Below are 23893 nucleotides of genomic sequence, written 5' to 3'. Positions count from 1 at the left end.
TGTCCATCAGCTGTTGTTTGTGCCCGCAGGGGGTGGGGTGGGGGCAGGAAGACACACGCAAGCACCTAGCGGGAGGGGTCTCGCTCTCTCGCTCTATGTATATATGTATGCAGGTGGGAATAAGCAGGGAGGGAAGGGGGAAGGTGCGCGTTGATACTGCTCGGTGCTCTCTGTATATATGCCTGAGCATGTGCGTAGAGGCCAAGCGGGGATGTGGAGAGGGGTGAAGGACGAGAGAGCGTGGAGTTAAGCTGGACTTGAGCGGCGCACCGGATGCTCAAGACGCATGGTGAGCGGCACGCCACAAGGGCGTTTTTTTTTCTGTGGTGGCGGTGGCGACGCCGGTAAGCACGTGTTGTCGATTCGCTTTGCGGCATCTCTCTCACGCATCAACTCCTTCGTGAGCGCGCGGCGGCAGTTCCCACTCGCCACTCTAATACCTTTTGGTGCTCCCGATCCAATGCGCGCTTGCGCTTGGGTGAGCTCAGGGGCAAAGGCACGCTGCTAGATACTCAGCCGTCATGGCGCGGATGTCCTCTGAGAGGGCGAAGGACGACGAAGCGACACGAAAAAAATATATATATGATGGCCAGCCCTCGATATCCGTCCGAGCGACACACCACGAGCACTAAAGGCGCGGGCTGTTTTTCGGCTCACTTCTCGAATGACGCGGCGTAGACAAGCGGCTTTCCGTGCAGCAGTTTTGCCTCCTCCAGCTCTGCCGTGTACCGCACCTCCAACGCGTACAACTTCGCGAGGTCGCCGTCTTGCCGGAATTCATCCAGCAGCCGACGCGCCTCGTACCGGTCATGGCGAACCAGCCCCTGCGCCTCCGTCACCACTGCGAGTTGCTCGAGGATGGCTGCAATGTTGATGATGAGGCTCTCACCGCGGTGACGCTCCTCGTGGCCAAGCCGTCGATACGCGGGGCCTGTTGTGTCAAGGTAGCGCTGGTGCTGCTCACGTTGCGCTCGCTGACGAAGTTTCTTCGCCACTGTGACAGAGAACCCCGGGGTCAGAGGGACAACGGTCAAAGACCCGCGCTCTTTGCCTCCCGAAAAGCTCGTGGTAGACTCCGCAGCAGCGCTTTCACACATACGACGGAGCTCGCACAGCGATGCGCGTGAGAGCAGCCACTGAATCGACTCATCTGCCACGCATATCGAGAGGGCTTTGCTTTCGCATCGGGGGCCGGGCTGCGTCTCGAGGATCGGCAGCGCCTGCGTTGGGCTTGGGCCCTGTTCGTCGGACGAGGGTAAGGAGCCTGGCACATGCAAGGAGCTATCGAGTTCGCGTTGCGCGCGGACCGTCCATGAGGCAGCGCCTTCTCTGTCTGGTACATCAGAAATTGCCGGGGAACGCACCGTCGCCTGTCGCCACTCTACATCACGTGCGCAGGCGCGGAGACGGTAAAGCTGCAGGTGATCGGTATGTCGCGCCCACATCTTTTCTCGGTCGGTGGAGTCCTGGACGGACTGAAAGAGCTGGAGGAGCTGCTGATAGGCCTCTTGATAGCGTCTCGAGGCCTCTCCAGAAGTCTCAACGGTCGACGTGCTCCACACGGAAGCGACGCAGCGCAGCTCATCGAGGCGATCCATGAGCTGCCGTCGGCCTTCCGCATCGCCAGACCCCCGTGCGTTCGTCTCACCGAGGCTGTCAACGAAGACGTATCGAGCGCCCTCCGCGGTCAGTGTACACCCCATCCAGGCAGCTAGCCGAAGCACGTAGACAAGGGGGGCAACGCTGTCCACCCAGGCCGTGCTCGTGGCAGAGAACGAGGCGTAGCGCTGCTCCGTCGGGTGCCGCATGCGGTTAGAAAGCAGCTTCTCGATGATGTGGAAGGCTCGGCACACTTCTGCAGAGGAGGCGGAGACAGCAGACGCGTGCAGGCACGTGATCAAGAGCGGCACCGATTGCTCGTTCAATCTCGCTGTAGCCGCAACCTGAGCTGCAGCGGGGTTCATTTTTGTGTGTCCGCCACCGAGAGAGAGGGAAGGTGAACTGCGAAGGATGGATCCCCAGCGGACAATACGCCCCTTCGTGTTGCTTCGCTCCTCTGCTGCCGAGCTACGGCCGAGGAGCAGTACGCCTCCGTGTGGATGGGAACAGAGGACACAGAAGACACAGAAGAGGAGGGGTGCGAAGGGGAGAGAGAAAGAAAAGAGGACAGGCGGGAGGGAGGGAAGCGGGCGTGGCGGCGGCTCATTAGCGTACGGCTCTCCGTCGCCTTGCCGCATCTCCGACTCTCTCTCTCTCTTCCACGGTGGTGTTGTGCGCGTACGCGTTTGTGCGTTTCAGTCCATCGGGTGTTGGCGCTCCCACTGGATGCGCATCTCTTTCGCACGAGAAACGAGGAACGTGTACGGGTCACGGCAGTCGTGGCGCAGCTTCCCGCTGCTCATCACGTAGCGCGCGTACCCTTTACGTTCCTCCGGCGTCATGGGTGACACAACAGCCGATGCGCTCTCCGGTACATTTGTTTCGACTGGAAGCACCGGCAGAGAGGGGACATCGGAGAAGGCGAGAGAGGAGACGCCACCACCGCTGGTCGCTGATTTGCTCGGGGCAGCTATGGAAAGACCTGACTGAATGGCACCGGTCGCTGTCGTGGATCTCACTACCGAGGGGGACGCGCCGCCCTCCGCCGGCCGTCGCGAGCCGCGCCGCCGCTTTTTGCGGTAGAAGCGCCACGGTGTCCACTGGAATCCGCCAGTGACGGGGCTGGCAGGCACGGGTTGGGTGGCATTCGCCGGCAGCGGCCACGGCCCTCCTGTGAAGGCTGGCGGCGCCTCTACCCAAAGCGACTCCGGCGGCTGGAGCTCGTCCTCAACTACAGCCTCATCCTCGCCAGCGCTGCTCTCCCCATCGTCGCCGTCCCCGTCGCCACGCCGCGCGGCGGCAGTCTGCCCGCTCGAGACGGCTTTGCGGCCGCCTTTGTTGAATAAATGACGCTGCCGCTTGCGCTGGATGCTGCTCTGGGTGCGGCGGACGCAAAGGTCGTCCTCGTAGCGGCACCACGCACCGTGCACGTACGCCTTGTCTTCGCATAGAGCCTTCAGGAGTTGCGGGAGTGGCTCGGGGCTGAGGGCGGGCGACGGGAAAGATGACGTCGAGCCGGCACCCACATGCCGGGATGGCGCATCCTGCGCGCTCTCAGCATCCACTGCCTCGCCACCACCCCCCAAGCCCCACCCCGATCCGCTGTCCCGCAGAATCTCGGGAGGAAAAATGCTGAGGAGGGTGTGGAGCAGTTGGCGCTCCTGGGCGTCGACGGCGGCCTGCACCGCCGCCTCCCACGCCTCCTCCTCCCCTCCCTGCTTGGCACTAAGCGCAGGCAGCGATGATGCGGAGGCGGGGGTCGGTCCTGCCGGAGACAGTGGCGCCGCGGAATGCGAGCGAGATCGACTGCAACGAGGCTCGTGGGGACATGCATCGCCGAGCGCCTCCTTAGGCCTCTCAAACCTGCTCGATGCTGCGGCAACGTCCTCGCCGTGGCACAGCTTCGCTTGGTGAAGCGCCGGTATGCCTTCAACTTCTTCTGCTTTGGTGCGGCGCGTTAGGTGTGCTGAAGTGCCGCGCAAGTTGCGCTCTGCCTCATCGTCCCCTTGCCTTGCCTCAGTGCTGCGTTTTTGCAGCTCATCGGACTCGCCCTCACTGCTACTATGGGTGCTAGTGACGCCGTGCTCTGCGGAATCCGTCGTCAATCCTGCCACAAGGGTGGGCTCTCCTGTCGACTCGAGCTTCACCGTGGGTACCTCTGCCGCTAGCTGCTCCGGCACGGAGGCGCCTCGCTTCCTCCTGTTGTTGGCGTTGCCTCTGACATTGGGGCTTCTGTTCGACTTACTCGTCATGGCTGTGGAAACCGGCGGGCGTGCTGTGCCCCCGGACTCCTCCGCCACCGAGTCCGTGCTGCCCTGTTTGCTCATGGGCGCTCACGTTGCATCCAACGCAACAGCCGCCGTCTTCACGGTCGCCGGCTGCTCTAGCGTCCGCGTACGCCGCAGTGGCAGAGGACTCTGAATTCTTCCGCGATCGACTTGGCCGACATCGATTTTAGTGGAGGCAGCATCGTCCTCCATGCGCGCTCGCCGCGAGTATCACGACGCGTGTGAAGAGAAGGCAGTGGACGGGTGGGTGGGAGAGGGAGGGTGGCGGTGGAGTCGAAGCAGTGCAGGAATGAAAGGCTGTTGGTACTCTGTGTTGCGCGTGCATATCCACCTTCGCCGAGCTTCGCACGGAGGAGGAGCGTCGAGCAGCAGCGCAGACCTCGGAGCTACGCGAGGCGATACCATGAAAGAGGGGGACGGAGTGGCGACATGCAAAACGGCCCCGAATCAGGCCCTGTTCTGCTTGCCACACACGTGTACCTGCGCGTGTGCGCGGGTGTGGAGGTGCTTAGCATGCCGAGAGACGCGACAACAACACGCGCTGTGGAACATCGATGAACAAGTAACCCCAAAGAAGGGAAGCACTTGCGCAAACAGGTACACACACGCATACATATACACATATGTGCTGATTGAGGCACGAGCGTATGGGTGAAAGAGGAGGAGGAAGAGGGGGGGCGAACCTGGAAAAGAGCTCCTACGCTAGGCCCACACCCACACATCCAAGACGAAGCCTTCCCCCCTCTCCTGCGGCACCGCGTCATGCTGCCGCAACGCGCGAGGCCTCCTCGAGGTTCTCGTTGAGAAGCTTGTTGACGGAGCACAGCCGCTCTCGCTGAGGGAGCGTTTTGGCGATTTCGATGTACTCTTCCGCGTTGCACTGCGCGGTAGGGAACACGTCTGCGGCGCTGCAACTGCCTCCGTTTGGCGCCACCGTCAGACTCAGCAGCTGCCGCACAACTTCCAGGTGCCCGCACACCGCCGCCAAATCTACGGCGGCCAGGCCGTACGAGTCCCGCGGGTACGGATCAGCGCCGCAGGTGACGAGGAGAAAGCGGACGATGTCGGCATGGCCAGACAGGGCTGCCAGCATCAGCGGCGTGCGCCCGGAGGACGAATGAACAGCGTTCACGAGACGCTGCGCACCGGGGCGCCATGTCGGCGGCTGCAAAGAAATGAGGGAGGGGCGCGCACAAATGGTGCCAGCATCAGAAAAAGAGATGCCTACTGAGAGGGGAGTTGTGAAGAGCACCGTGTGAACGACCGAAACGTCCGCGCTCCACACGGCACGATGCAGGATCGTGAAGCCGCACCGATCGACCTGCGCCAGCGAGGCGCCACGACTGAGCAGCAGTTGCGTTGTCGGAAGCCGACCGAGGGCAGCGGCCCACATCACCAGCGATAGGTGATGATGCGGGTCTGTGTAGTTGACATTGGACGAAGTGACGTTCTCTATCAGGGTGGAGAGATCGCCTTCCACGACGGCCTGAATGAGGTCCCTGAGCTGAAACGACGGCGCCAGCGGCATGGGAAGGGAAGGGGAGGGATGGAGGGAGGGTGGTGGTGTTGGTGTGGGGGAGGGGGAGGGGCAGTGGAGAGGCCCACGAGTACAGAAAATATGAGGGGGGGTCTGAAGCTCACTGCACACCTCGTGTGTATCTGTGCACTTGTGCAGGGGCAGTCTGCAGAGCCGCAGCCGAAGGCCTGAGATTTTGAGGGTCGGAAGAGAGGGCCGCGTGCATGTCCATGAGCAACCGATGATGCAGGGCAGAGGGGCGAGCGAGGGAGAGCGGATCGATGAAAAGGTTAGGGCAGCAGCGTTGCAGAGAAGTGCGAGCGATTAGAAGCCTCTGGGGAACTGCACAGCCGCGTGTGCATGTGTTGGTGGAGGTGGAATGAGGGGGGGTAGAGTGGTAGGGGTGATGGGAATGCGAACCACACACACACACAGACGCTAAGGGGAGGGGAGACGCGCACGCCCCCGGGCAGAGCAGGCAGCCTTTACCGGCGCATACTCATCCGCATAGGTTGCCGTCAGCCACGCGAGCATATATATATATATGTATATACCTATCTCCTTGCTGCAGCGTTGCTTCTTCCCTCGTCGTGAACGTCGTCACACCTCGCGCTGGCGATACTCTTCGTTGCTCTTTGCTTACAGGAACGCATCTGCGCGTACATGTGCGTGTCCGTCATTCTGTCTGCCCACCTGTGTGAGGATTTTCTGCTTCGTCATCGGCGCGACCGTTCTGGCGAAGACAAAAAGGCACGTGAAACAGCAACGAGAGGGCCAGAAAAGACACGCAGGTAGACCAGACATGGGTGGGGTGGGGAGAGGGAGATTCGCAGTGACGCGGAAGTGAGGCGGGGGCCCGCCACCGATAAGGCGTCGCAGCACAGGAGGGGAAGGAGGGCTCCTCATCGAGAGACGTGCGCCACGAACCCCCTCCGCCGCTTGCCCTCTCTGCTCGCCACCCTACACACCCAGACATTACACATACCAAGAACGGAGAAACTTTATTATGCCCTTGGGCTTGTCTTATGTGTCCGCGGCACCTCTTTGCACGCGCGTGTGTCTGCATAACGTGCGATGACCCTCTTTTCCTCTCCTCCCTCTGCACAACCCTGTGCCGAGAACGCGAGAAGCGTGTGCCGCTTTTCTGCATTAACGCTGCGCCGGACCCTCGTTCGTTCCATTCCTCTCCTCTGATTCCATTCGGAGCCTCGATTGCGTCTAAGGAGTCTATAAAAATGATGCCCGCATGCAGGTAAACCACCGCCTCCGTCACAGCCCGTTCTACCCCCTCCACACACACACTCACACACACAGAGACGCCTACAACCTTCTGCACACGACGCTGCTCACATGCACAGGCGCCCGTGACTCCTCTCCCTACAGACATGCACGTGAATAGAGTTCAGCACAGAACGGTGTTTCGCCTCCTTGCCACCCACAGCCTTTTCCACAGTTCGATGATGCTCGCCACATGGGAGAGAGCGAGAGAGCACCGATGGATGCATGCAGTGCAGCATCATATGACAAAGATAAAATTGGATGCATCAAAAAAAGAGGGCTGAGGAGAGGGAGAGGGGGATAGGAATGGGCTGCAAAGGATTCACACGTATGCCACGGCATCTTCTGTGAGTAGACGATGGGTCTGTCTGCTTGCCTCCGTCTCCCTTCGTTCCCGCGAACGCCTTTCTCCGCAGCCGAACGCGAACTGTGACACCCCTCTCAGTTCCGCCCCCTCCTGTCACTCTGTGTGCGTGTGACGACCAGATAGGGATAGCGAAGAGGGAGGACAAGAGGAGGATGCTGAGTCTGTGCGCACACGCAGCGTGCCCTAACCTGCCCTATCCTCTTTTCGTCCTCCTCTCCCACCGCCTTTTATGGCAATGCGCGGTGCTCCTGGCCCTCCCACCCCGCCCCCTTTCTACTCGTCACCATCGAAAACAAGAGGAGCGACTGGTGCTTCCTCGATCTCCGGTGTCGCCCTCGACTTGCCCAGTTGCGTGCCCGGCTGCGCATCGGGCTGCTGCTGGGTTCCCACCACCACTCGCCGTGCTACTGTCGTCGCCTCCGCGGTGGTACCGACGCCGAAGAGAATCCGCTCAGGAGTGACAGTCAAGACGGGCTGACTCTTCTCCACACGCCCGACAGCCGAAGTCGCACCTTTCAAGGTCATGGGCTGCTGCTGCTGCGCTGTTGGCGCCACCGCTGCTACCCGGGTGCCTGTGGCAAGAGGCTTCGTTGCCGCTGATCCGCCGCCAATGGTGACGCCTGCGGTGTGTAAACGCTCCGCAGACTGACGCTCTCCGAGTGGCTGCTCGTTGGGCGAGATCGATAGCCGCGCGACAAACCGCGGCACTGTATGCGGCGTCGCCGCTCTGCCGCCTGCAGCGACGGCTCCACTGCTGCGATGGCGACCGTCTCGTGGACAAGATCTGCCCGCGACGGAGGTTGGCATAGCTGCGAAGGCGTCTTGCCACGCCTCCAGCTGGCGATGCTGACTGTGGCCAACGCAGTGACGGGTGGCGACGGTGCCTCTGCTTTCGATTCGCTCGACCATTGGCGGTGTCGGCATCTGCCAGTAAGCAGGGTAAGTAGCCCCCGCAGTCACGATAGAAGCCGTTGTGCGGCTCATGTACGGCGTTGTGCCACATATCTGCGCGGGCGACGGCATCATGACACCACTGGAGCCGCCCATGGCAGCTGGGTTTACGTGATGTGGCGGCACCGGCATTCCGCCACGGGTGCCGGCGGAGCCGGCACACGCGCCTCCGTAGGGTGCGCCAGTGAAGGTGTGCGGTCGGAGGTCGACGCATTGACCGCAGTGGCTGCACCATGACACTAGCGACGGCGCCACCGTTGCCGTGGCGGAGCCAGCGGCCGCTGCCTGTGTTGGCGATACGGCCACTCCAGGCATCCACGTGTTTGGCATCGTGCAAGGAAGGGCGCCGGAAAATGGAGGAGGCGGCGCCAGCAGCGCAGCTGTTGGGGGTACGCCTGGCACACCCAGCGAAGCACCCCACGCCGGGGCCGAGCTGCCTGATGGGGACAGAGCACGATGCTGACTGACTGAGAGCCCTGGAGCCGTCTCAGCGCTACTGAATGCTGTGGAGACTAGTTTCGCTGTGGTTCGCGGGATGGAGCTGTCACTGAAGGTGCTGTTGCTTGGCATGTTTTGGGAGCCGTCGCCGCGCTGCTGATGCGGTGCCGACTCGCACGCCCCCTGCCGTTGAGCGGGGCACGACACACGCAAGGTCGCCTGCAGAGGTAGCGGTGGGCGGCGTGGGCTTGGTGAGAGCTCGGCGGGCCGCTGGGCAGAGGCGCACTCGACCGTTTCCCCTGACACTGGCGGGGCGCTCGGGCTGTGCGAGCTTGTCTCCATGCCTTTCTGTGCCACTTCTGTGGCGAGCACGTGCTGCTGCTGTTGGTGAAGGGAGGACAGTCGCTGCAGCATTTCGAATTGCGCCTGCTGCCGCTGCAACACCGCAGCCGAGGGTGCGATGTGTATCTTGATGCCCGCCTCGAGGGGGCTGATATCGGTCCCCTTGGTCAGCGAGGACGCACTCTGCGGTACAACACTGCGGACGGACTCGTAGCAGTCGTCGCTTCGCAGGATGCACCGCAGATCGTCCTCCACGGGGATCTTGCGCGGCACGGTGGAGGAGTGCTGGACGTGGCGCAGGGTGTCGAGGTCGATCCTCAGCCGCGCCTCACGCGGCATCTCGGTGAACGCCTCGCTCACCCACTGCTGCCGCTGCTCTTCCAGCACCGTTGCCCGCGTTGCCGGGTCATCTTCACCATCGATGAACACGTAGTCGAACATGTGCAGTGCTCGACGCCATTTGCGGAGTTGAATATCCCACAACCGCTTGCTGCCTTTGACGATTTCCGGCGGCGAAAGCGGGAGGAGGCCGCCGCTCCTCAGCAGCGGATCGTGTGCGATGAGCCGCTTCATGTTGGTATACCCTTCCGTAGCGTACCCAAACTGAATCTGCTTCTCACGCTGGCTGCGGCGCCGTTCCTCGTCGGGCGAGTTTCCAGGCGGCGTCGACTTGCGCGGACGGGCATGGCCGCCGCTGAGAGTGGCCGCGGTGTTCCACGGCACCGCTCGCTGCCGCCAGTCAGGGCAAATGCCGCTGCTGCCACGCTCTCCATCCCCTCGCTGGCTGCGTACGCCATCGCTTGGGTGAGGCTGCTGCTGTTGCTTCTGTTGGCGGCGTCTCTGACGTGCATGAAAGCGCTCGCGAGGCTGTGAGGATGGCGGGCGACGGTCGCTCAACGATGTGCCACCGCGCTCTTGGTCCTGCTGCGGCCGCTGGAGCGCAGAGGAGAATAGGCCCTCGCTGGGGAAGCGCGGCGCCGGCGACTGCGATGGACTATCTTGCAGAGGGATCCCAGCGTTCTGTGGTGTGTGTTTCACACGCATGTTGGCATCTTCGCCATTGTCGCCACCCTGAGGCGCGCGCTGCGGTGTCGTGACACTCTGCTGCTGTTGCGGCTGCATTGGGGTATGGGGAGGGGAGGACCGATTCTCGCCGCGTGGCCTGACACAGAAACGTTGAGTCGTAGAGAAAGGGAAAGTGGAAAAGCGGCGATGGGTCGATTTATCGATCTATCTATGCAAGTATGTGCGCTGTCCCTCAGTCGAGAGATTGAACCTATAATGGAAAAGAATAGCTGAAGCGACGTACCCGCGCTGCCCGACACACACACACACACGCACGCACTTTCACGCAGACACACTTTCACGGAGGCGTCTGCGCTGCTTGCGTGTGCACGTCTCTGCGTTTTTCTATGTATTTATCTCTCTTTTTTTCTCTGTGTGTATGTGTGTGTGTCTGTGTGATAGAGAGAAGGCGAGCGCTGTGCGTGTCTGGAAGATGTGCGTCTATGATGACTCTCTGTGCGATGATGCGCGCTACTCGTGCGTGGGCAACGTAAGTCGAAGCTGTATGGCGCAGGAATGTGAAAGTGATGACTGAGGAAGAGTACAGCCATAGAGGTGCCACACGTATGTTGCCGTCTATACTGCACGTGACGATGTCAGCGTTGATGGCGGCCGTGAGGGAGGAGGGAGGAGAGAGGAGAGGGGGAGGAGGTGTACGGCGGGGCGAATACAGTATGAATGAGACGTCGAGAGAAAAAGAGTGAGGGAGAGCGTGACGCCGTTGGGAATGCTCGGCGCCAGAGGCAGCAGCAGCAGCAGCAGCCTAGCGAAGGAAGAGAGGGAAGGGAGCGACTGACACAAAACGGGTGTGCCTACTTTTTTTTCCTCTTCCCCCCTCCCCTTCCGTCAAGGTGAGGCCACCCCCCTCTCTCGCCTGAATGCGTGTGTGTGTATGTGTGCGCTGGCGCGTTCCCTCTTTTGCTTGTCGCCCCTTCACGAAGGAGAAGGGGGGGAGACAGCGATTCATGCGACGCACTGCTATGACTACTGGGCCGCTCCCTCCCTCTCTCTCACACACACACATGTAAACACACGGGGGCGCAGAGGTAGGGGTGAGAGAGACAGCGCCGTTGCGCATGCGCAAGCGCGTTTTGCATGTGAGCGGTATGCGCTCCGATTCCTTCACTCTTCTTTCCGGTCCTTTCGACTGCCTTCAATGCGAACAGGTGCTTTAAAAAAAGGGGGGATGCCTGAGAGGACATCAATGCGCCTGCTGCGAAATCTGCTCCGCTCGTGCACTGCTCTGTCACACGCACACACATATATATATAAACGTTTCATATGCGTGCATGCGCATATGTATGTGCGAGAGTGAGGAGGGGCCGATGATCGTTGGCATCATGGAGAGGAGAGTGTGTACTTGCATATCTGCGGAGGGCAGAGGGGTCGCACCAGCTGAGGATGCGCGGAGATGAGGGCTGTCCAAGGTGCGTGCTGCGTTCGCCCTTTCAGGCCCCTTTCTCCATGCACCGAATCACATCCATCTTTCACAACGGCTGTCTACGACTCCCCACCCTCTGCACCCTCACACACACAAACAAAGAAACATATAGTGAAACCGAAGAAGAAAAGAGGCGAATAGGTCGACACAGACGTATACGCACACACACACACACACACAGAGGCAGTACGAAAACCGATACGAGATTGGTCGAGCATGGGGAGGGGAGGGGATAGGACGGCAAAGACGCGGTGGCAAGTGGAGTGGCTCAGGAAGGATTCGGCAAAAAAAAGGAGGGGGGTGACTGACGGAAGTCTGCGCGTTCTCTTCGGTGTGTGCGTGCGCATCTCTCCTCCCTTGCGTTTCGCATGCACAGAGACGCGTTGCGGCAGATGCGACTTCACCACCACTCACCCACTCTCGCCCCTCATTGCCTTTGCGTTCGTGGACCAGACCACCCCTTCTTTCACCTGCCCTCGCTCTTCTCTGTCTCGCACCGCCGCAGAGCCTACGTTGCAGCTCCTCTACACCTGCCCGCAAGCGGACACGCGCACGGGCTGCGTGGTGGAGCCGCTGCGACTGCCGACAAGCTCCATCGCCTTGACGACGTCATAGCCTTCCAGCACCTGGCCAAAGACGACGTGCTTGCCGTCCAGCCAGCTCGTGAGTGCCGTGCACAGAAAGAACTGAGAGCCGTTTGTGTTCGGACCGGCGTTGGCCATCGACAGCGTGCCCGGGCCGAAGTGCTTGCCGGCCTTGCCAGCGAAGGACTCATCCGAAAACTTGCTGCCGAAGATCGACTTGCCGCCAGTACCGTTGCCGTTGGTGAAGTCGCCGCCCTGGCACATGAAATCTGGGATGATGCGGTGGAACGGGCAACCGGCGTAGCCGAAGCCCTTCTCGCCCGTGCACAGCGCGCGGAAGTTCTCGGCCGTCTTGGGGACGGCGTCCGCAAAGAGCTCCATTGTCACGCGACCGGCGGGCTTGCCGCCGATTTCGATGTCCATCCAAACCCGGGGGTTGGTGGAAACGGTGGGGTAGTGGGGCTTGTAGGACATTATGCGTAAAGGAAAGGGCGGTGAGGGCTTGTGGTTGGACGAGCGAAAGGTGAAGAGTGGCGGAAGGCTGAGAAGGCGGGGAAGAATCCTCTGTGTGTATGTGTGTGTGCGTGTGGATCGAGGCGATGGTGGTGTCGGTGGCGGCGGCGGTCGAAAAAAAAGCGGAAATAAATACCATACGTGGGGAGGAGGAGGCGGCGGAGGCGCGCAGTCAGTGCGCTGAAGGTGCGCCTGTCGCGTACGAAAAAGTCTGGGCCCAATGCTGCGCCGCAAGCAGATGCTGGAGGACGGGGCCTCTTGACCGTCTCACACAGCTCCGCGGACCTGACAACACTTCGCTGCCCACATACAGTCACACAAAAAGGGTCGCCAGGTACACGTCGGCAGCTCGGCTGAGGATGCAGTATCCTTATGCGCGCATGCCCTCACGCAGCGCGCTCTCATGCGCATGCCGCACAGGTGGTTGGTATGCATCGGCGCACTCGTCTATCGCATTCAGCACTCAATCTCACAGTCAGAGCAGACAGGTGCGTCTGCACGCGACAAACAGCAATTACAGCAGCGAGGCCGCACCGGCGGCAACTTGGGGAGGAGGAGAGAGGGAAAAAAGGGAAGAAGGACGGCACCGGCCCTACTGATGCTTCTTTGCCTGTACGGCAGGTAAGGCCGCAGGGGCTTCTGAGTCCACCAAGGCGGACGACTGGGAGAGTGCCGAGGCCGCAAGCTCTGCATTCGAGATTGGTGCGGGCGCATATGTGGAGGCAGAGGCGCCATTGAATAAGACGGCACCCCACATTGAAAGCGCAAAGCCACCGCAGTTCAACAGAAGGAGGCTGAGGCGAAATATTCCACTAAAGGGCGCACCATCGGAGCGGACATGGATGCTTCCATCGTCCGTAGTACTCCCGGGGCCGCCGATGATAGCGGCCAGCACGTCCGCCAAGCTTTCCAGAACCGCCCAGCCGAGGCTTCCATACGAAAAAGGTTCACCCGCGTGCCCCTGCGCTGCACCGCACTTGCCCCAGCTGCCACTGCGGCCCTTGGCAGATGCACGAGACACCTCACGCTGATCCGCCTGAGACAGGGACGGTGCTGCGCCAGCGAGGGCGGTGGCACTGTCCATGTAGTCCGCCTCTAATCGATACGGTTGAGGCCCCTCCTGCTTGGCCTGGAGCGCCGCCACAGTCTCGGAGGAGACGAGGGAGCGCTGCTGATGCAGCTGCTCGAGACGCCAGTGCAAAATGACAGACCCGAAAGCGACGATATAAATGACGGCGCACGACACCAGCAACGCGCAGCCGACCACCATTTTCACGCCGGACTTGTGACCAAAGAGAAACAGTGGAAGAGAGATGAGATGCAAAACAAGGTAACACGCGACGAAGATGTACTCGGCGCCGCCCGAATCGGCGAAGGCGTTGCCTTCCACCTCAGCGCGACCGACACGGCCATGCGGCAACTCCTCTCGGACCTCACTCAAGTGGAGTAGTACCCCCGATCGCCGCCAGAGGTACACTGTAGTGATCGTTAGCATGAAGGCCGCGTAGGCTGCGAGGCAGGCCCGACAGACCGTCTTGGAGACGGCCATGACAAGCAGCACACACACACACAGAGAGAGATGCTCTTTTGTGCCTGTGTGTGTATAAGATGCAGCTCAAAGTGTAATGTAGGAAAAGTGTGGGGCGAGCGAGTGAGTGTGGGGTGGGGGGCTGGAAGCACTGTATGGGCCATGTTCCCCTTCGACCCTTGGACGCGATCACCAGACAGGTGCGCGCGGGTGCCTCAACCCGCTCATACAGAGAGAACGGGAGCGCAGGTGCGGCGGAAGTGCGGGGCGCGTGCCAAGGGGACGATCAGCCACGGGAGGGTTCCCGGAGGAGGACCCGGCACATCTCCACATGTGTGGCACAGCGGAGGGAGACGCATGCGAGCAGTGATGGCCACTCTCGCCGCCACGGCCACCGGAACCTCTCCACGCCAGGCATGGCAAGAGACACGCGGCTCGTATTTCTTTTCTGCACATGCGAAGGTGCTACAGCGCACCCAAGTCGTGCGTATGCGTGCGTATGTGTATCACTACGCGCAAAATCAGAAGTGTGCCATTGTCAACACGGACACGCAGAGAGCCGCCACGTCAGCGCAGAGCTCCATCAAGACCAATGCCCAGCGGCTTCCCCCATCTCCTCCTCCCACCAACAGCAACAAAAACGGCTACGATGCGCATCTAGTGCCTCTCCTCGGTGGCAACCTGTAAAAAGAGATCAGGTGCGAGCATTCACAAGCCCCTGAGGCACCTTACGCGAGTTGCGCTGTTGGCTTGTTGTCGGGGGTATCCTCCGTGCCCTTGATCTGCTTAAACACAACGGATACCGGCGAGTCGAGCTCGACCACTGCCACCTTGTAGTCCGGCAGGCTCTTGATCTCGCCAACCTCGTTCTTGAAGCGCCGCCCGCGCATGTTGCGCACGCTGATGCGGACGACGTTATCGATGTTATAGATGTTTCTGAGGTAGTTCACAAGCTCCTGCTTCGACATGTCCTGCGGGATGTGAAAGACGGGCCTGGTCGTCTCGTTGTTCAGGACGCTGTCCAGCACCAGTCGCACCTCGACGTCGGGAAAGTAACGGCTGAAGAAGAAGGGAAAGTACTCCGGTGACCGTCGCAGGCCTGTTGGCGGTGGACGTTGATGTGGCCATCCCCACTCTTCTGCCTTGCGATTGACAACGCCAATCTTGCCAGCGATCGGGTTCCAGATGCGCGATCGACCGTAGTAATTGTTCACCGCCGGCTCCGGGAACGGCCGCGGGTCGGGCATGACGTTGCGATTGTACTCCCACGTCATCCACCCCTTGTGGAGTCGGCCCATGCGGGAGCGCCACAGGTTGATACCCTGGTTCACCAGCGGCCGGTAGAACCTCCCTCGCCTCGCCGTGACGAGGGGCGAGGCCGCCGTGCAGGAGCAGCCACCGCCTCCGATGTCACACGATCGCGTGCTAGAGGCGTTGATAGCGGCAGCGAGGCTGGCCGAGCCACATACGATGGCGCGGTGGCGGCCAAGACGCTTCATATCGGATGTGCGACACAGCAGAGGGGCGGGGGAGAGGCAAATCCTGTGAAGACGCGAACGCGAGGACAAGACAGAAAAAAAGAGCAGAGCGCCGCTCACTTTCGGCCTGTCTGCTTCGGCCTCTGAGTGCTGCCGGAGTGGATGGCCAAACCGCTTCGACGGCTGACTTGGGCGTTTCAGTGTGTGCGAGAGGGGAGGGAGAGTGGTGGTGAGAGAGGCGGCAAAAACGCCTCGCATGGGACGCCAGCGCTGGACGCACGGATGTGTGGCCTTTGTGCACGTGTGAAGGGGTCGTTGAAAAAGCCCCCCCCCCCCACACATACACACACAACTGTGGGAGCATAGAGCATCACCGCTAAGGGCCACGCCATTTCGTGTGGACGGCGGCATCGCCGAATTTCTTCTTTGCCTCTTTTCTTTTATCTCTCTTGTCGTCTTGCGCATTTCGTGGAAAGTGTCTGCACGCGGCGCATGAGAGGAGCTTAAGCGACACGGTGAGGAATGGCGATGTCTGCATTCAGTACCAACGCTCATCCGCATCCCTTCACCCCCCCTCCCCTCTCTACCCGATCCATTTCAAGCAGCTACAGTGCGCTGTTCGTCATCAGGTGGGACAGCACTTCGAAGGTGGCCTTCTGCTTTGCGCGGCTCGCCTCCTGAATGTCACGCACCTGCCGCTGCGCGGCGTCGAGCTCCGTTTGTAGCCTCGTGACCTCCTCCCTGGCGCTCGCGTGCGCACTGGAGAGATGTTGGTGGGACTCATACAGCCGTACGAGCTGTTCACGCGCGATGGTGAGGGTGTGCACCAGCGTCTTCTTCTCAAGCTGATGCTGGTGGGCCTCGGCGTTGCGGGTTGCGAGGAGCTCGAAAAGCTCACGCTGCTTCCGCTCCAAGTCGGGCACCTGCCCAGCCTGCTGCTGTTGCGTCAACGCCTTGCAGCGCTCTTTCTCATCGGCCAGCTCTTGCTGGAGGCGTTCGACCGTCGCCTGCGCTGCCTCTAGCTCTCCGCGAATAGACGCGTTCAACTCTGTTGCACGCGTCTGCTGTGTTGTGAGCGCCTCCACAGTCTCCTCAAGCTCGGCAATGCGGTGGCGCTTCTCGTTCAGTTTCGCGTGCGCCTCCTCTTCCAGCGCGTCCAAGGCGGCGTCTTTCCTTTCCATGTCGGCTCGCAGTGTGTGCAGCGTGCGCAGTAAGTTGTCTCGCTCCTGAATGGCAGCCCCAGATGTGGATTGAAGGGATGCCAGCGCCTTCTTCCCCGCCTCCAGCGCCTCGACCTGGCTGAGGAGGCGCGTGTTCTCCGCCGCCATGGACTGCTGGGTGTGAGTGGCGACCTGCAGGGCGGCCTCCACGCGATGCAGCTGCGCCTCGACACGCGCGCACGCGCCCCTCCAGTACTCTGTTAGAGTATCGTTGGCGTCCACGCCAGCCATCTGCGCTAACGCATTGGAAGCAGCTCCGCATGACGCTGCTGGGGCGTGGCCACAGTGTTCGCTAAGGTCCACACATGGGGACTCGATGGTGGGGGTCAACATCAGGGCACTTCCTTCTGCAACCGCCCTCCCCGCCGCCGGCGACATCCTATCCCTGTGGTTGCCCTCTTGCATATCGGGCGAGCTGGCGGCCTGGTTGCGCTTGCCACGGTCGCTGGGAGCGACCGGCTGTAGCTGCGCTGCTGTCTCGCCTGCGAGCGTCCGAGATGGGGTGGTGACCAGCGACATCGGCAGCGCTGCGGTCAGGGCAGACGACGTCGGTGCCGCTTGAAGCGGCGACAAGTGCTCTGCATCGTTCCTCCCCATGACGGTGCTGCGCGCCTCAGACGCAGCGTGGCGAATGGCGTCCTCGTACACGGTCACCTGCGCCCTCCAGGTGGCCAGCTGCATTTGCAGCGCCTTCTCCGCCTGCTCTCGGCCTCGGTCAGCCTCGTGCAACACCTCTGCGTGGAGACGCACGACTCCGTCAGCAAACGAATGGCACAGCTGCTCACGTGAGGCCGCCGCGGCAGTCAACAGCAAGCGCCGATTGTCGGCCTCGGCCAGCAGCAGCCCGGCCCGTGCAGCCCAGTGTCGCTGATGCATAACAGCACGGTCTCGTACAGCCTGCATCTCCGTCTCCATGGCGCTTGTCTGCCGCTGGAGCGTCGCCAGTTGCGCTACTTTCACGGTGACGGTCTGCTGCGTATGCAGCTTCTCTTCTTCGGCGCGTGCTAGACGCCTTTCCCATGCTGCCACCGCTTCCGCATAGGCTTTGGCGCTGTCATGCTCTGCCGCCTCGAGTCGCCGCATCCATTCCGCCTTGACGGAGTCTACGGCTCGGTTCAGTTGCGCTTGCTGCGTGCGCTGCAAAATTGTCACCTCTTCGCCCCGCCGCGCCAGCTCGTCCTTCAATGCTGATACCTGACAGCGGAGCTGTTGTTGCCGCTGCTGGGCCTCGCGCTGCCCCTCGACGTATTGGGTCCGGGTGAGGTCAAGGTTTCGCCGCAGGTCGCTGATCATTGTGGCACGCAGAGCTAGCTGCTCTTGCAGTTGCTCCACCTGTGCCGTCAGTTTTGCAACAAGCGACACGGACGATGGTGTCTCTGCACCCCACTCTGTCCAAGTCCCACGTGAGATCCGCTTCGGCCGCCACCGTAGAGCCGCAGCTGAGCTGGTGGCGGCAAGAGGAGGCGGAGCATCGAGAGTCACGCAATTCTCCACGGCGACGCGGCTGGCGGTTCCATCAGCGGTGGTCGTGGCAACGCGGCCATGCTTTGGGTGACTCCCGCCGTTGCTGCCGCCGTCTCCGTGCTCACGCTGCCCACACGTTGCCGTGGCAGGCGGCGACACGTCGCTGCTGTCGGTGACACCAGCCGGGGAAGGGGACACCTGGAGAAGACTCAGCTCGGTGCTCTTCTCACCCGACGGCATCAGTTGCCCCGTTGATAGAGTTGCAGAGGATGCTCGAGACACCTCCTGAGCCGACGTCACCGCCGCTGCCTCGAAGTGGAGCTTGCGCGCATGCAGGGCCGCTGCGCCCGTTGACGACAGCGCTGCCTGCGGCTGCTGCTTTCGCGGACGATACTGCGGTACCGCCGTTGACACTTCGGCCGGCGAGGGCGCAGTGGCGGAGGATGGCGATGTTGCGGAAGACGAGGTGTTCGATGCCGAGTGACGGCGCAGAGAAGCACGACGCGGCTTCGCGGAGTTGGGCCGTTGCCTAGGTCGCAGTGGCGCCTCCCTCTTGCTCGCGGCGCCAGCGGCGGCGGCGTTTTTCACGATCATACCTGGGGCCTTCTGAGGCGCCAACGCCACCGCTGAATATGGTGGTGCGTGTTCGCCCGGCTGCGGTGGAATCGGGCTCGCCATGGCAAGCGCTGCTCGTTCGGATGGGAGCGCCATCCACCCCGAGTCTTGCCCTATTTGACCCGCTGCCACCGGCGCAGCAGCTGCGCGATGACGGTGCGGAGACGACTCCCGAGGCGCGGGAGAGAGGGACGCGGAGGCGCGGCTACGGTGCTTCGATGAACTGCGCGCTCGCCTCCTGCTGCTCGTGCGATGGCGACTTCGGCGCCGCGTCTTGGGACTCTCGGACAACGCGGAAGAGGGCGATCGCGTCGATGACGAGGAGGACGACGGCAGGGGGTGTGGAAGAGGTCTCCTCAGCAGTTCTGCAAACGCGTGACTCACTGTTTCGTCGTCGTCGAGTCTCTCCAGCCCTACCTGCGGGCTCTCCGCACCGCTCACGCGATGCAGAGAAGGGCTCCGCTTCCTCTCGTCCACACTGCGCAGCCGTGAGAGGGGCGACGCAGCCGCCACAGCCGCCGTGGCATCAGTCGCGCTCGCCTCCTCCTCTGTAGCCGCCAGCTCCCGGGACTGGCGCTGCTGACGAAGGAAGTGCAAGGGGTCCACGCCGTAGGAGATGCCATTCACCACGAGCAGACGCGGAAAGTACCACAGCAGCTCCTCCATGTAGTTTGCTGCGGCAGGAACGCTGCGAGCGGCGCCGCTGACTCCGCTTTGGCCCCGACCACCGGCAGCGCCACCGCTCCGCTCCCTGACCCCGCTCGCGCCCTGCGTGGCAGCGCCTGTGGAGAGGCAGCATGGATTTTGCTGGATGGGCCAATGCGCGACGGCGCCGCCCCCACCGTCGGTAAGCGGCGCACTTCCCGTGGTGGAGGAAGAGGAAACGCCACCGTCTGCCGCTGCCGTTGGCATGGACGATGGCGACGGCGGCGACTCCAGCCGAAGCTCCTGCAGATGCGCTCTGTGAGGCGTGAGGGCATCCATGACCTCACCCAGGGTTGCGATACGGTTGGCGCACAGGTCCACATAGGCTAGCGGCGCGGACGCGGGAACCGAGCGCAGCCCTGTCACGTCGCTGATGCTGTTGAAGCCGAGGGCAAGCCACTGAAGCGAGGCGAGGGCGCTGAAGGCAGCCGGACCAAGGCGAGTCAGCTGATTGCTGGACAGGTTCAGGCGCTCGAGATGTCCAAGCCCTTCCCAGCACCCCGGCGGTATCTCTCGTAGCTCATTGGCGCTCAAGTCAAGCTCCACCAAGTGTCGAAGCGTGCGCAGGCAGCCGCTCTCCAGCGCCTTGATGCTATTCATGTGAACGCTAAGGAAGCGCAGCGACAGCATCTCTGGCAAGTGCTGAATGTGGCGTAGAGAGAGAAGACCACGTCCGCAAAGGAAGAGGGAGCGTGTCTGCCGCAAGTCGCGGAGATCCGTTTCATCGGTGTCCTGGGCGCGAGATCCGGCGCGCTGCGAGCACTGCGTTGGCTGTGGTGGTCGCGGTTGGAGCCGCCGAGGGCTTTGCCGCGGTGCAGAGCCACCGTCCCTGTCACGCACGGAAGCAGGTGCAGTGGTTATGCGGCCGCCATGAGGATGGTGGCGGCCAACGTTCTTATCCACTTTAGCGTCCTCCTCCACGATGGTGGTAATCACTGTCGTGGTGGCGAGTGGCCCGTGCACGATGCTCTGACGTGGCGGTAACGAGGTGGGCGACGCGTCGAGCGCAGTCAGCTCCTGTGTGCGACTCGGCGAGCTGTACAACATCCGCGGAGGGGCGCCATGCGGCTTTGACGTCATCGCGCTCGACGCGTCAGCGCGGAAGGGAAACGAGATAAGGGGCCGATGAGCACGCGGAAAGGTGCGGAGCCGAACGCAGCGATGACGGAGTCGGCGCTGCTGCCGCTTTTTTTTTGGCGGTGTGATGGGAGCCACTTACTGCCTACTGCGTGAGCTGTGTGGGATGGTACCCAAATCTACGTGGTTAGCGTGTGCGTCTATCGTCTATGCAGGCGGTGGGCCTCGCCTGGTGCGTCCTGCAAAAGATGAGGGGAATGAGCCGCTATGGACCGTCTTGGCTGCCCCTCTGTCGGCGCCCGCCTCCCTACAAAGCGTTCTATTAGGCGAATGCAAGCAGCCGCCCCAGCAGTAGGGGCGAGTGAAGGAAAGAGGATCGACCTGCAGCAGGGTGTCCTGCTCAACGTGACAGCCGCCGAGGTGACGACAGCCAGTGCAAGCAGGGAGCAGAAGGGAAGGAGAAGAGAGGAGGGGAGGGGCGAGTGAACCCCCCTGCAGGTCCGCTCGCGTGTACCTGCGACTGGGCGCGAAGCTTTTGTGTTTGAATAAGTGACTGCCGGCGATGGCTCCGTTTCGGTTGCTGTTGTTGTTAAGGCAGGCCAACAGCTGTGGAAGGGAACAGAACGGATACACACACACATATATATACATATATATATGTGTATGTAAATGTATGTAAGAGAGAGAAAGGCAGCGGTGGCAGGAAAGGGAGGGGGAGCTGGTGGTGGTGGTGTGGTGGTGTGTGTGTGCATGTGTGAAGAAGGCAGCCTTAACTTGCTTCGGTGCACCCCACACATACGCATACACACACCTCCCTGTGTGCTGGATGAAGCCGCAGTCGCCAAGGAACGGTAGCTGGCGCATATGCATTGCCTTGCATGCGCATCACGGATTATCTTGTAGCGCGCTGCAACGCATCCTTATGGATCGAGCTGAGTAGCGCTCGCACGCCTGCAGCAAGCTAAACAGAGGGAGAGTGGGGGGAGCGAAGCCAAGACGTAAGCGGCGCATATACGCAGGAAGCGGCGACGGGGGTTGCCACTGATGCAGTCGGCCTGGAGAAAGGGGCGAGGAAGCGACGCGATGTTCACCCCATCGCTTTCTCCAACAGCCTTAGCCGACCATCGAACGCTTCCGCCCGCGCGCGCGCACCGCCTCTAATCGGCGCAGCGCCTCTTCACCCTTTTCCGGGTCGGTGGCGCTGCGATAGCCTTCAAGAAGAACGTCACTGGCAAAGGCGGAGAGGTACGGGTGGGTGGAAGCGATAGCGCGCTCCAGCACATAGAGATCCACCGCGCGCTCCTCCGCACTGTACTTGTCCGAGATGAGCCCGAAGTCGAGAACGATAATGTCCTCCGCTGTGGGAAGCATTGGGGCACTCGACTCTGGCGCAGTCATGCCATCCACCTTTGATGCCGCCGCCGCCGCACCCCCGTCGCACACGTAAATGAAATTGGAGGTGGTAAGGTCTCCGTGAACGATGTTTGCGTTGTGCAGCCGCGCTACTACGACACCAATACTATGCAGCAGTGCCGCCGTCACCGGCGACGGCGTGGGCTGCTGCTGGTGCACAGAGGCAACCGCCCCCTTTGATGTTTGCTGGACGCCGGCGGTGTGCTCCGTGTCGAGCGCTTCCTTTACCGTTGGACCAGCCTCATATGACATGACGAGAAAGGTGTTGGCGTAGTCAGCACCCAGAAGACGGGGTGCGCGGATGCCCTTCTTCACACAACGCTCGAGAGCGCGTGCCTCGCGGCGCGTACGTTGCGCACGCAGGCGCTCGTCGAGGATCGGGTTGCGGTACCGTTTCACAAAACGGTGCTTGCATACAGCGGGTGCGCCGTAAAAGATGCAGTGGTACACCTTCGACTCCGCGCCTTGGAAGATGAGGCCGCCCAGCTCGATGGAATGGACGCTTAGCCCCGGCCTTGGCTCTGCCGGCGCGTCGCTTGACGACATGTTCGCACTCGACTCTTGTGGCGAGCGCGTAAGCTCGTGGGAGGGAGGGAGGGGGGAGGGCAGAGGGACGAGGGGGGGAAGGGGAGAGAGGTTACAGATGAAGTGCCAGTTCAGCAGGCCTGCGCACGCACACAAACACTTTTGCCCCCCTCCCCCCTCTGCTATGGAAAGCCGCTTCAGCTCCTCTTCCACTGCGATCAGTCCGCATGCGGCAGTAGAGCCCTTGGGCAGGAAAAAAATCGGGGGTGGGCACTCCAGCAGAAGGAGAGAGAAGAGCGATACAGAAATGATGCTCACCTACATGATGTGCGCGTACGCGTGGAGAGCCACTCCGCAACTGCGCCGCCGTGAGGACCGGTCCGACGCCTACGAGAGCATGGACTTGTTGGCGTGGGAGGAAGGGGAGACGTGGAGAAGGCAAGCACGTGAGCGCAGAGAAATCCTGCCAAACCCCTTGCAGGAGTAAAAGAGACATGAGCGAAGGCGGTCCTCCGCCCAGCCACCCGGCGTGCACCAACGCGCACATGCACACACAGACGCAAAGAGAGACGCACCCACCCACACATATATATATACATAGACGCACCTGCACACAGACCCACTCGCATTCGCACGCCACCTTACGGACGCCTGCGCCCCTCTTCACACCACGATCTTTACCTCTTCCTGATGTCATGCTCAGCTACAGACGCTTGCTGCATCTCTCTTCGTTTTCATTGGCTCGCCCGCCACCTCCTCACCATACCACAGCCCCTCCCCCCCACACACACGCACACGCACACACATCACCGTGGCCCCATCTGCCACCCCCTTCTCCCGCCCTCCTCTAAAACGATACGCAGGGCACACACGTGCGTCTGTTTCACCGATCCATAGCTTTTCATTCTCTCACGCACGGCACACATAGCCGCCCGCGGCATCACCCCCTTCGCCTCACCATCGCCGCCGGCCCCACGCGCGTTCCTCACGCACACGGACGCCGTCGACTCCTCCACCTCTCCGTCTAGCCCCTCTATCCCAAGCACACAAGAAACCCGCAAACGGCCCAACACACTCACACAAAGACGGGATGCCAGACTGTCTGAGACGACCACACCCGGGCGGCACGATGCGGCAGCCAACACCCCCTCACCTCACCCCTTCACTAAAGTGGCTTACATGCACAGAGACACGCAGACGTGCGACACGTGGCACGCGTGCGCACACACCTTCGAACGCCCCTTTCCAGCGTCTCCCGCGCGCCACATCGCACCGGTGGCGTGAAGGAAAACGGAGGCAGAGAAAGCGCGAGGCCCACGTTAACAAGGCTGGCGAGTAAAACAACTGCGTTGCGGAAGTGCGTGTGCGCGCGTGCGCGTGCACACACGAAGGTGTATGTGCATGCTTGAATGGCCGTGCCAGCTCTCACAGTCGATGTGGGGGGGGGCGGGGGTGAGTGTCGCCCACACACGCGCTTGGAGCCCGA

At 61.7% G+C, this 23893-nt stretch overlaps 9 protein-coding genes across 9 annotated transcripts; all 9 read right to left on the bottom strand.

Annotated features, from left to right (window-relative positions):
- Positions 1 to 653: 653 nt before the first annotated feature.
- Positions 654 to 1964, bottom strand: LSCM1_05297 (uncharacterized protein; the record flags this gene model as incomplete). The annotated part of the gene is made up of 1 exon (XM_067322768.1): positions 654 to 1964. One exon carries the CDS (start codon positions 1962 to 1964, stop codon positions 654 to 656), a length of 1311 nt encoding a protein of 436 aa, XP_067178133.1.
- Positions 1965 to 2294: 330 nt separating this feature from the next.
- Positions 2295 to 3926, bottom strand: LSCM1_05296 (uncharacterized protein; the record flags this gene model as incomplete). The annotated part of the gene is made up of 1 exon (XM_067322767.1): positions 2295 to 3926. The coding sequence occupies one exon, from the start codon at positions 3924 to 3926 to the stop codon at positions 2295 to 2297; it is 1632 nt and encodes a 543-aa protein (XP_067178132.1).
- A 721-nt stretch (positions 3927 to 4647) lies between these two features.
- Positions 4648 to 5415, bottom strand: LSCM1_05295 (uncharacterized protein; the record flags this gene model as incomplete). The annotated part of the gene is made up of 1 exon (XM_067322766.1): positions 4648 to 5415. One exon carries the CDS (start codon positions 5413 to 5415, stop codon positions 4648 to 4650), a length of 768 nt encoding a protein of 255 aa, XP_067178131.1.
- A 1906-nt stretch (positions 5416 to 7321) lies between these two features.
- Positions 7322 to 9901, bottom strand: LSCM1_05294 (uncharacterized protein; the record flags this gene model as incomplete). Its single annotated transcript, XM_067322765.1, has 1 exon — positions 7322 to 9901. One exon carries the CDS (start codon positions 9899 to 9901, stop codon positions 7322 to 7324), a length of 2580 nt encoding a protein of 859 aa, XP_067178130.1.
- A 1908-nt stretch (positions 9902 to 11809) lies between these two features.
- On the bottom strand, positions 11810 to 12343 carry LSCM1_05293 (uncharacterized protein; the record flags this gene model as incomplete). The annotated part of the gene is made up of 1 exon (XM_067322764.1): positions 11810 to 12343. The coding sequence occupies one exon, from the start codon at positions 12341 to 12343 to the stop codon at positions 11810 to 11812; it is 534 nt and encodes a 177-aa protein (XP_067178129.1).
- Positions 12344 to 12974: 631 nt separating this feature from the next.
- Positions 12975 to 13931, bottom strand: LSCM1_05292 (uncharacterized protein; the record flags this gene model as incomplete). The annotated part of the gene is made up of 1 exon (XM_067322763.1): positions 12975 to 13931. One exon carries the CDS (start codon positions 13929 to 13931, stop codon positions 12975 to 12977), a length of 957 nt encoding a protein of 318 aa, XP_067178128.1.
- A 707-nt stretch (positions 13932 to 14638) lies between these two features.
- Positions 14639 to 15409, bottom strand: LSCM1_05291 (uncharacterized protein; the record flags this gene model as incomplete). Its single annotated transcript, XM_067322762.1, has 1 exon — positions 14639 to 15409. One exon carries the CDS (start codon positions 15407 to 15409, stop codon positions 14639 to 14641), a length of 771 nt encoding a protein of 256 aa, XP_067178127.1.
- A 584-nt stretch (positions 15410 to 15993) lies between these two features.
- Positions 15994 to 20472, bottom strand: LSCM1_05290 (uncharacterized protein; the record flags this gene model as incomplete). The annotated part of the gene is made up of 1 exon (XM_067322761.1): positions 15994 to 20472. One exon carries the CDS (start codon positions 20470 to 20472, stop codon positions 15994 to 15996), a length of 4479 nt encoding a protein of 1492 aa, XP_067178126.1.
- Positions 20473 to 21582: 1110 nt separating this feature from the next.
- On the bottom strand, positions 21583 to 22428 carry LSCM1_05289 (uncharacterized protein; the record flags this gene model as incomplete). Its single annotated transcript, XM_067322760.1, has 1 exon — positions 21583 to 22428. One exon carries the CDS (start codon positions 22426 to 22428, stop codon positions 21583 to 21585), a length of 846 nt encoding a protein of 281 aa, XP_067178125.1.
- Between the last annotated feature and the right edge of the window lie 1465 nt (positions 22429 to 23893).

This window comes from Leishmania martiniquensis, chromosome 25 (assembly GCF_017916325.1).
Source record: "Leishmania martiniquensis isolate LSCM1 chromosome 25, whole genome shotgun sequence".
NCBI classification, from domain to species: domain Eukaryota; phylum Euglenozoa; class Kinetoplastea; order Trypanosomatida; family Trypanosomatidae; genus Leishmania; species Leishmania martiniquensis.
Note: the sequence above shows the minus strand (reverse complement) of the source record. Positions and strands in the feature narration are given on the sequence as shown.